Source organism: Coregonus lavaretus (genome assembly GCF_964263955.1).
Source record: "Coregonus lavaretus genome assembly, chromosome: 26".
NCBI classification, from domain to species: domain Eukaryota; kingdom Metazoa; phylum Chordata; class Actinopteri; order Salmoniformes; family Salmonidae; genus Coregonus; species Coregonus lavaretus.
Window position 1 is genome coordinate 40,999,574 of NC_140013.1, and position 13,943 is coordinate 41,013,516.

Consider the following 13,943-nt stretch of genomic DNA (forward strand, 5'->3'; position numbering starts at 1 on the left):
GTCAGATATCTCTGTCTGCATCCCCATAGGGCCCTGGTCAGATATCTCTGTCTGCATCCCCATAGGGCCCTGGTCAGATATCTCTGTCTGCATCCCCATAGGGCCCTGGTCAGATATCTCTGTCTGCATCCCCATAGGGCCCTGGTCAGATATCTCTGTCTGCATCCCCATAGAGCCCTGGTCAAAGGTAGTGCACTGTATACAATATCTTCAGAAAGTATTCATACCCCTTGGTTTACGCCACATTTTGTTGTGTTACAAAGTGGGATAAAAATAGATTTAATTGTCATTTTCTATCAACGATCTACACTAAATACTCTGTAATGTCAAAGGGGAAGAAAAATTCTAACATTTTGTAAAAAGTCCTGAAAAATGAAACAGTAATATATCTTGACTAGATAAGTATTCAACCCCCTGAGTCAATACATGTTAGAATCACCTTTGGCAGCGATTACAGCTGTGAGTCTTTCTGGGTAAGTCTCTAAGAGCTTTCCACACCTGGATTGTGCAACATTTGCCCATTATTCTTTGAAAAATTCTTCAAGCTCTGTCAAATTGGTTGTTGATTATTGCTAGACAACCATTTTCAGGTATTGCCATAGATTTTCAAGTAGATTTAAGTCAAAACTGTCACTCGGCCATTCAGGAACATTCACTGTCTTCTTGGTAAGCAACTCCAGTGTATATTTGGCCTTGTGTTTTAGGTTATTGTCCTGCTGAAAGCTGAATTCATCTCCCAGTGTCTGGTGGAAAGCAGACTGAACCAGGTTTTCCTCTAGTCTCCCAGTGTCTGGTGGAAAGCAGACTGAACCAGGTTTTCCTCTAGTCTCCCAGTGTCTGGTGGAAAGCAGACTGAACCAGGTTTTCCTCTAGTCTCCCAGTGTCTGGTGGAAAGCAGACTGAACCAGGTTTTCCTCTAGTCTCCCAGTGTCTGGTGGAAAGCAGACTGAACCAGGTTTTCCTGTAGGATTTCCTGTGCTTAGCTTCATTACATTTCTTTTTTATCCTGAAAAACTCCCCAGTCCTTAACGATTACAAGCATACCCATAACATGATGCAGCCACCACTATGCTTGAAAATATGGAGAGTGGTATCTTTGTAGTTACTAGGTGTATTGATACACCATCCAAAATGGAATGAGTAACTTCACCATGCTCAAAGGGATATTAATGTCTGCTTTTTAAAATGTATTTAAAATTTGAACCAATAGGAGCCCTTCTTTGCGAGGCATTGGAAAACCTCCCTGGTCTTTGTGGTTGAATCTGTGTTTGAAATGCACTGCCCGACTGAGGAACCTTACAGATAATTGTATGTGTGGGGGTACAGAGATGAGGTAGTCATTCAAAAAAACATGTTAAACACCATTATTGCACACAGAGTGAGTCCATGCAACATATTATGTGACTTGTTAAGCACATTTTTACTCCTGAACTTACGTAGGGTTTGAATACTTATTGACTCAAGACATTTCAGCTTTTTAAAATATTTTATTAATTTGCACAAATTTAGAAAAACATAATTCCACTTTGCCGTTATCGGGCATTGTGTGTAGGCCAGTGAACGAAAATCTAAATTGTATCAATTTTAAATTCAGGCTGTAACACAACAAAATGAGGAACGAGTCAAGGGGTGTGAATGCTTTCTGAAGGCTTCTCACTTCAATCCCTCTTGTGTCGTAGGCTGCTCTTAATGCTGAGCGGGCACTGGAGTGTTCTCTTGATGCTGAGAGGGCACTGGAGTGTTCTCTTGATGCTGAGAGGGCACTGGAGTGTTCTCTTGATGCTGAGAGGGCACTGGAGTGTTCTCTTGATGCTGAGCGGGCACTGGAGTGTTCTCTTGATGCTGAGAGGGCACTGGAGTGTTCTCTTGATGCTGAGCGGGCACTGGAGTGTTCTCTTGATGCTGAGCGGGCACTGGAGTGTTCTTGTTTATGTGTTTTATTGAGCATGCCTGTGTGCTTTCTGAAGGCACTGAAGGTCATAAGGTTCCATTTGGGATTCAGCCAATAACAGTCCCTCTCTACTGTCCCTCTCCCAGCCTGTGACCAGTTGGCTCTGGGTGTCGGGGCGGTGTTTGGGCCCTCTCACAGCTCCTCCGTCAGTGCTGTCCAGTCCATCTGCAACGCTCTGGAGGTGAGACACCGTCACATTACATAACACACCGTCACAATAACATATCACATTACATAACACACCGTCACAATAACATATCACATTACATAACACACCGTCACAATAACATATCACACAACATAACATACCGTCACAATAACATATCACATAACATACCGTCACAATAACATATCACATTACATAACATACCGTCAAAATAACATATCACACTATCACATTACATAACATACCGTCACAATAACTTATTACACCATCACATTACATAACATATCACACAACGTCACAATAACATATCACATTACATAACATACCGTCACAATAACATATCACATTATCACATTACATAACATACCGTCACAATAACATATCACACCATCACATTACATAACATATCACACAACATAACACACCGTCACAATAACATATCACATTACACACCATCACAATAACATATCACAACGTCACAATAACATATCACATTACATAACACACCGTCACAATAACATATCCGCTATCACATTACATAACATACCACACAACGTCACAATAACATATCACATAACATACCGTCACAAAAACATATCACACCATCACATTACATAACATATCACACAACACAACGTCACAATAACATATCACATTACATAACACACCGTCACAATAACATATCACATTACATAACACACCGTCACAATAACTTATTACACCATCACATTACATAACACACAACGTCACAATAACATATCACATTACATAACATACCGTCGCAATAACATATCACATTATCACATTACATAACATACCGTCACAATAACATATCACATTACCTACCATCACAATAACATATCACACAACATAACATAACATACCGTCACAATAACATATCACATTACATAACACACCGTCACAATAACATATCACATAACATACCGTCACAATAACATATCACACCATCACATTACATAACATATCACACAACGTCACAATAACATATCACATTACATAACACACCGTCACAATAACATATCACACTATCAACTTACATAACACACCGTCACAATAACATATCACACTATCACATTACATAACATACCGTCACAATAACATATCACACCATCACATTACATAACACACCGTCACAATAACATATCACACTATCACATTACATAACATACCATCACAATAACATATCACACTATCACATTACATACAGTGGGGGAAAAAAGTATTTAGTCAGCCACAATTGTGCAAGTTCTCCCACTTAAAAAGATGAGAGAGGCCTGTATTTTTCATCATAGGTACACGTCAACTATGACAGACAAAATGAGATTTTTTTCTCTCCAGAAAATCACATTGTAGGATTTTTAATGAATTTATTTGCAAATTATGGTGGAAAATAAGTATTTGGTCAATAACAAAAGTTTCTCAATACTTTGTTATATACCCTTTGTTGGCAATGACACAGGTCAAACGTTTTCTGTAAGTCTTCACAAGGTTTTCACACACTGTTGCTGGTATTTTGGCCCATTCCTCCATGCAGATCTCCTCTAGAGCAGTGATGTTTTGGGGCTGTCGCTGGGCAACACGGACTTTCAACTCCCTCCAAAGATTTTCTATGGGGTTGAGATCTGGAGACTGGCTAGGCCACTCCAGAACCTTGAAATGCTTCTTATGAAGCCACTCCCTCGTTGCCTGGGCGGTGTGTTTGGGATCATTGTCATTCTGAAAGACCCAGCCACATTTCATCTTCAATGCCCTTGCTGATGGAAGGAGGTTTTCACTCAAAATCTCACGATACATGGCCCCATTCATTCTTTCCTTCAGTCGTCCTGGTCCCTTTGCAGAAAAACAGCCCCAAAGCATGATGTTTCCACCCCCATGCTTCACAGTAGGTATGGTGTTCTTTGGATGCAACTCAGCATTATTTGTCCTCCAAACACGACGATTTGAGTTTTTACCAAAAAGTTCTATTTTGGTTTCATCTGACCATATGACATTCTCCCAATCATCTTCTGGATCATCCAAATGCACTCTAGCAAACTTCAGATGGGCCTGGACATGTACTGGCTTAAGCAGGGGGACACGTCTGGCACTGCAGTATTTGAGTCCCTGGCGGCGTAGTGTGTTACTGATGGTAGGCTTTGTTACTTTGGTCCCAGCTCTCTGCAGGTCATTCACTAGGTCCCCCCGTGTGGTTCTGGGATTTTTGCTCACCGTTCTTGTGATCATTTTGACCCCACGGGGTGAGATCTTGTGTGGAGCCCCAGATTGAGGGAGATTATCAGTGGTCTTGTATGTCTTCCATTTCCTAATAATTGCTCCCACAGTTGATTTCTTCAAACCAAGCCGCTTACCTATTGCAGATTCAGTCTTCCCAGCCTGGTGCAGGTCTACAATTTTGTTTCTGGTGTCCTTTGACAGCTCTTTGGTCTTGGCCATAGTGGAGTTTGGAGTGTGACTGTTTGAGGTTGTGGACAGGTGTCTTTTATACTGATAACAAGTTCAAACAGGTGCCATTAATACAGGTCACGAGTGGAGGACAGAGGAGCCTCTTAGAGAAGAAGTTACAGGTCTGTGAGAGCCAGAAATCTTGCTTGTTTGTAGGTGACCAAATACTTATTTTCCACCATAATTTGCAAATAAATTCATTAAAAATCCTACAATATGATTTTCTTGATTTTTTTCCCTCAATTTGTCTGTCATAGTTGACGTGTACCTATGATGAAAATTACAGGCCTCTCTCATCTTTTTAAGTGGGAGAACTTGCACAATTGGTGGCTGACTAAATACTTTTTTCCCCCACTGTAACATACCGTCACAATAACATATCACATTACATAACATACCGTCACAATAACATATCACACTATCACATTACATAACATACCATCACAATAACATATCACACTACATAACATAACATCACAATAACATATCACACAACACACCATCACATACCATCACATAACATATCACACAACCTACCATCACATACCGTCACAATAACATATCGCATAACATACCATCACAATAACATATCACATAACATACCGTCACAATAACATATCACACCATCACATTACATAACATACCGTCACAATAACATATCACACAACACACCATCACATACCATCACAATAACATATCACATAACATACCGTCACAATAACATATCACACCATCACATTACATAACATACCGTCACAATAACATATCACACAACCTACCATCACATACCATCACAATAACATATCACATAACATACCGTCACAATAACATATCACATAACATACCGTCACAATAACATATCACATAACATACCGTCACAATAACATATCGCATAACATACCGTCACAATAACATATCACACAACACAACATAAGACACCATCACATAACATCATATTGTTTAAAATTGGATTGGTTGATTGATTGACTGATTGATTTTTGGGTAAAACAATTTGTACCGTTTAAAACCATTTAAAAGTACAAAGAAATCCCAGAGGAGAACACGTGAAAGTGTTAAGCTTATTTCTAATGTGGTCCTTGAGTAAAGAACATTAAAACATTGCATTTGTGTTCCTGCTAAGGTGCCTCACATAACAAATGATCACATAATATAACATTTTGAAAAAACATTTTAGCAGACGCTCTTATCCTGAGAGACTTACAGTTAGTGAGTGCTTACATTTTCATACTGGCCTCCCGTGGGAATCGAACCCACAACCCTGGCGTTGCAAGCACCATGCTCTACCAACTGAGCTACAGGGGACCTAACATCACTTAACATATCATCACATTGATGAAAAATAAACATTGTATTTATGTCCCTCCTAAGGTGCCCCACATCCAGACCCGGTGGAAACACCCCTCTGTGGACAACAAGGACAGCTTCTACATCAACCTGTACCCAGAGTACGCCTCCATCAGCAGAGCCATATTGGACATCGTGCAGTACTACAAGTGGAAGACAGTCACCGTGGTTTACGAGGACGCAACTGGTGAGTGATCTAAACAGACAAAGGGAAGGGAACACTGCCACTGCCTCATTCTCCAACCAAGGGGGCGGCAGGTAGCTTAGTGGTTAAGAGCGTAGTGCCAGTAACCGAAAGGTCGCTGGTTCTAATCCCAGAGCCGACTAGGTGAAAAATCTGTCGATGTGCCCTTGAGCAAGGCACTTAACCCTAATTGCTCCTGTAAGTCGCTCTGGATAAGAGCGTCTGCTAAATGACTAAAATGTAAAAAGGTGCAACCATTGAGGAGCAAACTGAAGTGAAGAGGAAATTCAGCAATTCTTGGACGACAGTGAAAGTTGAAGTTGAGAGACACGCTTCAGGAGTAGCTGAATTTCCCATTCACTTCAGTTTGATCTAAACAGACAATCAGTGTGGTTTAAGAGGACACATCTGGTGAATGATCTGACCTGGACAATGAGACAGGATGTGATGTATGTCACTGGTAGGACCAGGAAACTCTGGCCCCTAGATGTAGGCTAGGGGGAGAGCAAAAAGCCAAGGGTGACAGAGGACAGCCTTGGCAGGTTGCTCTAGCAATGTTACATTGAGAAGAGCAAACTTTGCCCAGTAAAAAGCAATGCTATGGGTCTTAGTGATCACATAGTTCTGTGGATTCGTGCCAATTCTATTTGTAAAAGGCATCAGCAGCAATGGTTCTACAATATTGAAAGATTGTTTGCTTGCATCAGCCAAGAACGAGAAGTAGTAGTAGCAGGGTCCATAGGGCTCTGGTCAAAAGTAGTGTACTACATAGTGAATAGGGTGCGGTTTGGGACACAGACTAGGACTCAGCTTTGCTTTGTGTTAGATGTTATGCTGCATGGTGTTATGAAGGGTTAGTAGTTGGAATACCTCTATATAGATGGAAGACTCCAGACTCAGAAAATGTCACTCAGAGTGTTTGTTTATACGCCTGGTCCCAGATCTGTTTATACGCCTGTTCCCAGATCTGTTTATTAGCCTGGTCCCAGATCTGTTTATTAGCCTGGTCCCAGATCTGTTTATACGCCTGTTCCCAGATCTGTTTATTAGCCTGGTCCCAGATCTGTTTATTAGCCTGGTCCCAGATCTGTTTATCAGCCTGGTCCCAGATCTGTTTATTAGCCTGGTCCCAGATCTGTTTATCAGCCTGGTCCCAGATCTGTTTATTAGCCTGGTCCCAGATCTGTTTATCAGCCTGTTCCCAGATCTGTTTATTAGCCTGGTCCCAGATCTGTTTATTAGCCTGTTCCCAGATCTGTTTATTAGCCTGGTCCCAGATCTGTTTATTAGCCTGGTCCCAGATCTGTTTATTAGCCTGGTCCCAGATCTGTTTATTAGCCTGGTCCCAGATCTGTTTATTAGCCTGGTCCCAGATCTGTTTGTGCTGTGCTGACTTGCAAGGTGCCAAGACGCACAAATACAGTGGCTTCAGAATGTATTCACAACCCTTGACTTTTTCCACATTTTGTTGTGTTACAGACTGAATTTAAAATTGATTAAATTGAGATTGAGATTTCGTGTCACTGGCCTACACACGATATCCCATAATGTCAAAGTAATGTTTTTCGAAATGTTTACAAATGTATTAGAAATGAAAAGCTGAAATGTCTTGAGTCAATAAGTATTCAATCCCTTTGTTATGGCAAGCCTAAATAAGTTCAGGAGTAAAAATGTGCTTAACAAGTCACATAATAAGTTGCATGGACTCTGTACGCAATAATAGTGTTTAACATAATTTTTTGAATGACTACCTCATCTCTGTATCCCACACATACAATTATCTGTAAGGTCCCTCAATCGAGCAGTGCATTTCAAACACAGATTCATCCACAAAGACCAGGGAGGTTTTCCAATGCCTCTCAGAAGGGCACCTATTGGTAGATTGGTATATAAAAACAAAAAAGAAAGCAGACATTGAATATCCCTTTGAGCACGGTGAAGTTATTCATTACACTTTGGATTGTGTATCAATACACTCAGTCACTACAAAGATACAGGTGTCCTTCCTAACTCAGTTGCCGGAGAGGAAGGAAACCGCTCAGGGATTTCACCATGAGGCCAATGGTGACTTTAAAACAGTTACAGAGTTTAATGGTTTTGATAGAGCTAAGCACAGGCAAAATCCTAGAGGAAAACCTGGTTCAGTCTGCATTCCAACAGACACTGGGAGACAAATTGCCCTTTCAGTAGGACAATAACCTAAAACACAAGGCGAAATATACACTGGAGTTGCTTACCAAGACGACATTGAATGTTCCTGAGTGGCCTAGTTACAGCATTGACTTAAGTTTGCAGTTTTGACGTACAGTACCAGTCTAAAGTTTGGACACACCTACTCATTCAAAGGTTTTTCTTTATTTTTACTGTTTTCTACATTGTAGAATAATAGTGAAGCCATCAAAACTATGAAATAACACATATGTAACCAAAAAAGTGTTAAACAAATCCAAATCCAAGTAGCCACCCTTTGCCTTGATGACAGCTTGTCACACTCTTGGCATTCTCTTAACCAGCTTCATGAGGAATGCTTTTCCAACAGTCTTGAAGGAGTTTACATTTACATTTTTACATTTTCGTCATTTAGCAGACGCTCTTATCCAGAGCGACTTACAAATTGGTGCATTCACCTTATGATAGCCAGTGGGACAACCACTTTACAATATATATACAGTGGGGAGAACAAGTATTTGATACACTGCCGATTTTGCAGGTTTTCCTACTTACAAAGCATGTAGAGGTCTGTAATTTTTATCATAGGTACACTTCAACTGTGAGAGACGGAATCTAAAACAAAAATCCAGAAAATCACATTGTATGATTTTTAAGTAATTAATTTGCATTTTATTGCATGACATAAGTATTTGATCACCTACCAACCAGTAAGAATTCCGGCTCTCACAGACCTGTTAGTTTTTCTTTAAGAAGCCCTCCTGTTCTCCACTCAATACCTGTATTAACTGCACCTGTTTGAACTCGTTACCTGTATAAAAGACACCTGTCCACACACTCAATCAAACAGACTCCAACCTCTCCACAATGGCCAAGACCAGAGAGCTGTGTAAGGACATCAGGGATCAAATTGTAGACCTGCACAAGGCTGGGATGGGCTACAGGACAATAGGCAAGCAGCTTGGTGAGAAGGCAACAACTGTTGGCGCAATTATTAGAAAATGGAAGAAGTTCAAGATGACGGTCAATCACCCTCGGTCTGGGGCTCCATGCAAGATCTCACCTCGTGGGGCATCAATGATCATGAGGAAGGTGAGGGATCAGCCCAGAACTACACGGCAGGACCTGGTCAATGACCTGAAGAGAGCTGGGACCACAGTCTCAAAGAAAACCATTAGTAACACACTACGCCGTCATGGATTAAAATCCTGCAGCGCACGCAAGGTCCCCCTGCTCAAGCCAGCGCATGTCCAGGCCCGTCTGAAGTTTGCCAATGACCATCTGGATGATCCAGAGGAGGAATGGGAGAAGGTCATGTGGTCTGATGAGACAAAAATAGAGCTTTTTGGTCTAAACTCCACTCGCTGTGTTTGGAGGAAGAAGAAGGATGAGTACAACCCCAAGAACACCATATTTTCTGCAAAGGGGATAGGACGACTGCACCGTATTGAGGGGAGAATGGATGGGGCCATGTTTCGCGAGATCTTGGCCAACAACCTCCTTCCCTCAGTGAGAGCATTGAAGATGGGTCGTGGCTGGGTCTTCCAGCATGACAACGACCCGAAACACACAGCCAGGGCAACTAAGGAGTGGCTCCGTAAGAAGCATCTCAAGGTCCTGGAGTGGCCTAGCCAGTCTCCAGACCTGAACCCAATAGAAAATCTTTGGAGGGAGCTGAAAGTCCGTATTGCCCAGCGACAGCCCCGAAACCTGAAGGATCTGGAGAAGGTATGGAGGAGTGGGCCAAAATCCCTGCTGCAGTGTGTGCAAACCTGGTCAAGACCTACAGGAAACGTATGATCTCTGTAATTGCAAACAAAGGTTCCTGTACCAAATATTAAGTTCTGCTTTTCTGATGTATCAAATACTTATGTCATGCAATAAAATGCAAATGTATTACTTAAAAATCATACAATGTGATTTTCTGGATTTTTGTTTTAGATTCCTTCTCTCACAGTTGAAGTGTACCTATGATAAAAATTACAGACCTCTACATGCTTTGTAAGTAGGAAAACCTGCAAAATCGGCAGTGTATCAAATACTTGTTCTCCCCACTGTATCTATTTTTTTTTTCTTTGGGGTGGGGTAAGGGGGGGTAGAAGGATTACTTTATCCTATCCCAGGTATTCCTTAAAGAGGTGGGGTTTCAAGTGTCTCCGGAAGGTGGTGAGTGACTCCGCTGTCCTGACGTCATGAGGGAGCTTGTTCCACCATTGGGGTGCCAGAGCAGCGAACAGTTTTGACTGGGCTGAGTGGGAAATGTGCTTCCGCAGAGGTAGGGGGGCCAGCAGGCCAGAGGTGGATGAACGCAATGCCCTCGTTTGGGTGTAGGGACTGATCAGAGCCTGAAGGTACGGAGGTGCCGTTCCCCTCACAGCTCCGTAGGCAAGCACCATGGTTCCCACATATGCTGAGCACTTGTTGGCTGCTTTTCCTTCACTCTGCGGTCCAACTCATCCCAAACCATCCCCGTTGTTCCCGAGTGGCGCAGCGGTCTAAGGCACTGCATCTCAGTGCTTGAGGCGTCACTACAGACCCCCTGGTTCGATTCCAGACTGTATCCAGGCGCACAATTGGCCCAGCATCGTCCGGGTTTGGCCGTTGTAGACCGTCATTGCAAATAAGAATTCGTTCTTAACTGACCTGCCTAGTTAAAAAAAAGGTTTAAAAAAAAATAAAAAATGTTTGAGTTTGGGTGATTGTGGAGGCCAGATCATCTAATGCAGCACTCCATCACTCTCCTTCTTGGTCAAATAGCCCTTACACAGCCTGGAGGTGTGTTTTGGGTCATTGTCCTGTTGAAAAACAAATGATAGTCCCACTAAGCACAAACCAGATGGGATGGCGTATTTCTGTGGTAGCCATGCTGGTTAAGTATGCCTTGAATTCTAAATAAATCACTGACAGTGTCACCAGCAAAGCACCACCACACCATCACACCTCCTCCTCCGTGCTTCACGGGGGGAACCACACATGCAGAGATAATCCGTTCACCTACTCTGCGTCTCACAAAGACATGGCAGTTGGAACCAAAAATCTCACATTTGGACTCATCAGACCAAAGGATAGATTTCCACCGGTCTAATGTCCATTGCTCATGTTTCTTGGCCCAAGCAAGTCTCTTCTTCTTGTTGGTGTCCTTTGGTAGTGGTTTCTTTGCAGCAATTCGACCATGAAGGCCTGAACAGTTGATGTTGAGATGTGTCTGTTACTTGAACTCTGTGAAGCATTTATTTGGGCTGCAATCTGAGGTGCAGTTAACTCTAATGAACTTATCCTCTGCAGCAGAGGTAACTCTGGGTATTCCTTTCCTGTGGCAGTGTCACGCCCTGACTCTGGGGACTCTTATTTGTTGAGTCAGGGTGTGATTTTCTATGTTGTATTTTCTATGTTTGTGATCTAGGTTTTGTAGTTCTACGTTTGGCCGGGTGTGTTTCCCAATCAGAGGCAGCTGTCGCTCGTTGTCTCTGATTGGGGAGCATACTTAGGCAGCCTATTGGCAATTAGGTGTTGTGGGATCTTGTTCCATGTGAGGTTTGTTGTGTGTACCTTAGGACGTCACGTGTCGTTGGTTTATTGTTTTGTCGTTGTGTTTATTCGTTAAATAAACATGTATGCATATCACGCTGCGCCTTGGTCTGACCCGTCTATGAACGATTGGAGCAGAGGTAACTCTGGGTCTTCCATTCCTGTGGCGGTCCTCATGAGAGCCAGTTTCATCATAGCACTTTATGGTTTTTGCGACTGCACTTGTAGAAACTTTCAAAGTTCTTGAAATTTTCCGGATTGACTGACCTTCATGTCTTAAATTAATGATGGACTGTCGTTTCTCTTTGAGCTGTTCTTGCCATTATATGGACTTGGTACCTTACCAATCACTGCACCTGTACACAGCCCATCTGAAATTAGCCCACCCAACTACCTCATCCCCATATTGTTATTTATTTTGCTATTTTTCACCCCAGTATCTCTATTTGCACATAATCTCTTGCACATCTAGCATTCCAGTGTTAATACTAATTGTAATTATTTTGCACTATAGCCTATTTATTGCCTTACCTCCATAACTTGCTACATTTGCACACACCGTATATATATTTTCTGTTGTATTTTTTGACTTTGTTTTTTTACCCCATATGTAACTCTGTGTTGTTGTTTTTATTGCACTGCTTTGCTTTATCTTGGCCAGGTCGCAGTTGTAAATGAGAACTTGTTCTCAACTGGCTTACCTGGTTAAATAAAGGTTAAATAAAGTCGCAAGATTTCATCTGGAGAGAGAGGGGAGAAAGAAGTCAAAGCATAGGGTAGGGCAGTGTGAGCAGGACCAGCGGTGTCATTTGACTTAATTAATGAGGATCGGATGTCGTCAACCTTCTTTTCAAAATGGTTGACGAAGTCATCCACAGAGAGGGAGGAGGAGGTGGCAAAGAGGAGGATTCAGCAGGGAGGAGAAGGTGGCAAAGAGCTTCCTAGGGTTAGAGGCAGAGGCTTGAAATTGAGAGTGGTAGAAAGTGGCTTTAGCAGCAGAAACAGAGGAAGAAAATGTAGAGAGGAGGGAGTGAAAAGATGACAGGTCGGCAGGGAGTCTAGTTTTCCTCCATTTCCGCTCGGCTGCCCGGAGCCCTGTTCTGTGAGCTCGCAATGAGTCGTCAAGCCACGGAGCAGGAGTGGAGGACCGAGCCAGCCGGGAGGATAGGGGACATAGAGAGTCAAAAGATGCAGAAAGGGAGGAGAGGAGGGTTGAGTAGGCATAATCAGGAGATTGGATGGAGAAGGATTGAGCAGAGGGAAGAGATGATAGGATGGAAGAGGAGAGAGTAGCGGGAGAGAGAGAGCGAAGGTCGCGACGGTGCATTACCATCTGAGTAGGGGCAGAGTGAGTAGTGTTGGAGGAGAGCGAGAGAGAAAAGGATACAAAGTAGTGGTCGGAGACTTGGAGGGGAGTTGCAGTCAGATTAGTAGAAGAACAGCATCTAGTAAAGATGAGGTCAAGCGTATTGCCTGCCTTGTGAGTAGGGGGAGACGGTGAGAGGGTGAGGTCAAAAGAGGAGAGGAGTGGAAAGAAGGAGGCAGAGAGAAATGAGTCAAAGGTAGACGTAGGGAGGTTAAAGTCACCCAGAACTGTGAGGGGTGAGCCATCCTCAGGAAAGGATGCTCTTGTGGTATGCGAGAACACATGGTCAGACGAGGAGAGAGCAGTAGGAGTAGCAGTGTTTTCTGTGGTAATCCATGTTTCCATCAGCGCCAAGAAGTCGAGGGACTGGAGGGTAGCATAGGCTGAGATTAACTCTGCCTTGTTGGCCGCAGAACGGCAGTTCCAGAGGCTGCCGGAGACCTGGAACTCCACATGGGTTGTGCGTGCAGGGACCACCAGGTTAGAGAGGCAGCAGCCACACGGTGTGAGGCATTTGTATGGCCTGTGCGGAGAGGAGAGAACAGGGATAGACAGACACATAGTTGACAGGCTACAGAAAAGGCTACACTAATGCAAAGGAGATCGGAATGAAATTAACTAAACATCTGGGGAAACGAGGCCTCCCTCACTAACCTTTCACTGAAACACTCAAATACAACTCTTCCAACTTCCACTTTAGAAATTATAATTGCTGTAATCTACAGTAGTTCAATGTTTCCAGGAATAGACT

The 13,943-nt window shown here is 42.8% G+C and overlaps 1 protein-coding gene across 1 annotated transcript in view; it reads left to right on the plus strand.

Annotated features, from left to right (window-relative positions):
* Positions 1-13,943, plus strand: part of LOC311102044 (glutamate receptor ionotropic, kainate 1-like) — a gene marked incomplete at both ends in the record, with an annotated part of 60,838 nt that overhangs the window by 24,902 nt on the left and 21,993 nt on the right. Inside the window, 2 exons of the mRNA XM_084143259.1 lie at positions 2,038-2,132; positions 5,970-6,132. Of these exons, the coding sequence (XP_083999385.1) occupies positions 2,038-2,132; positions 5,970-6,132 (258 nt within the window). The remainder of the gene's footprint in view (positions 1-2,037; positions 2,133-5,969; positions 6,133-13,943) is intronic.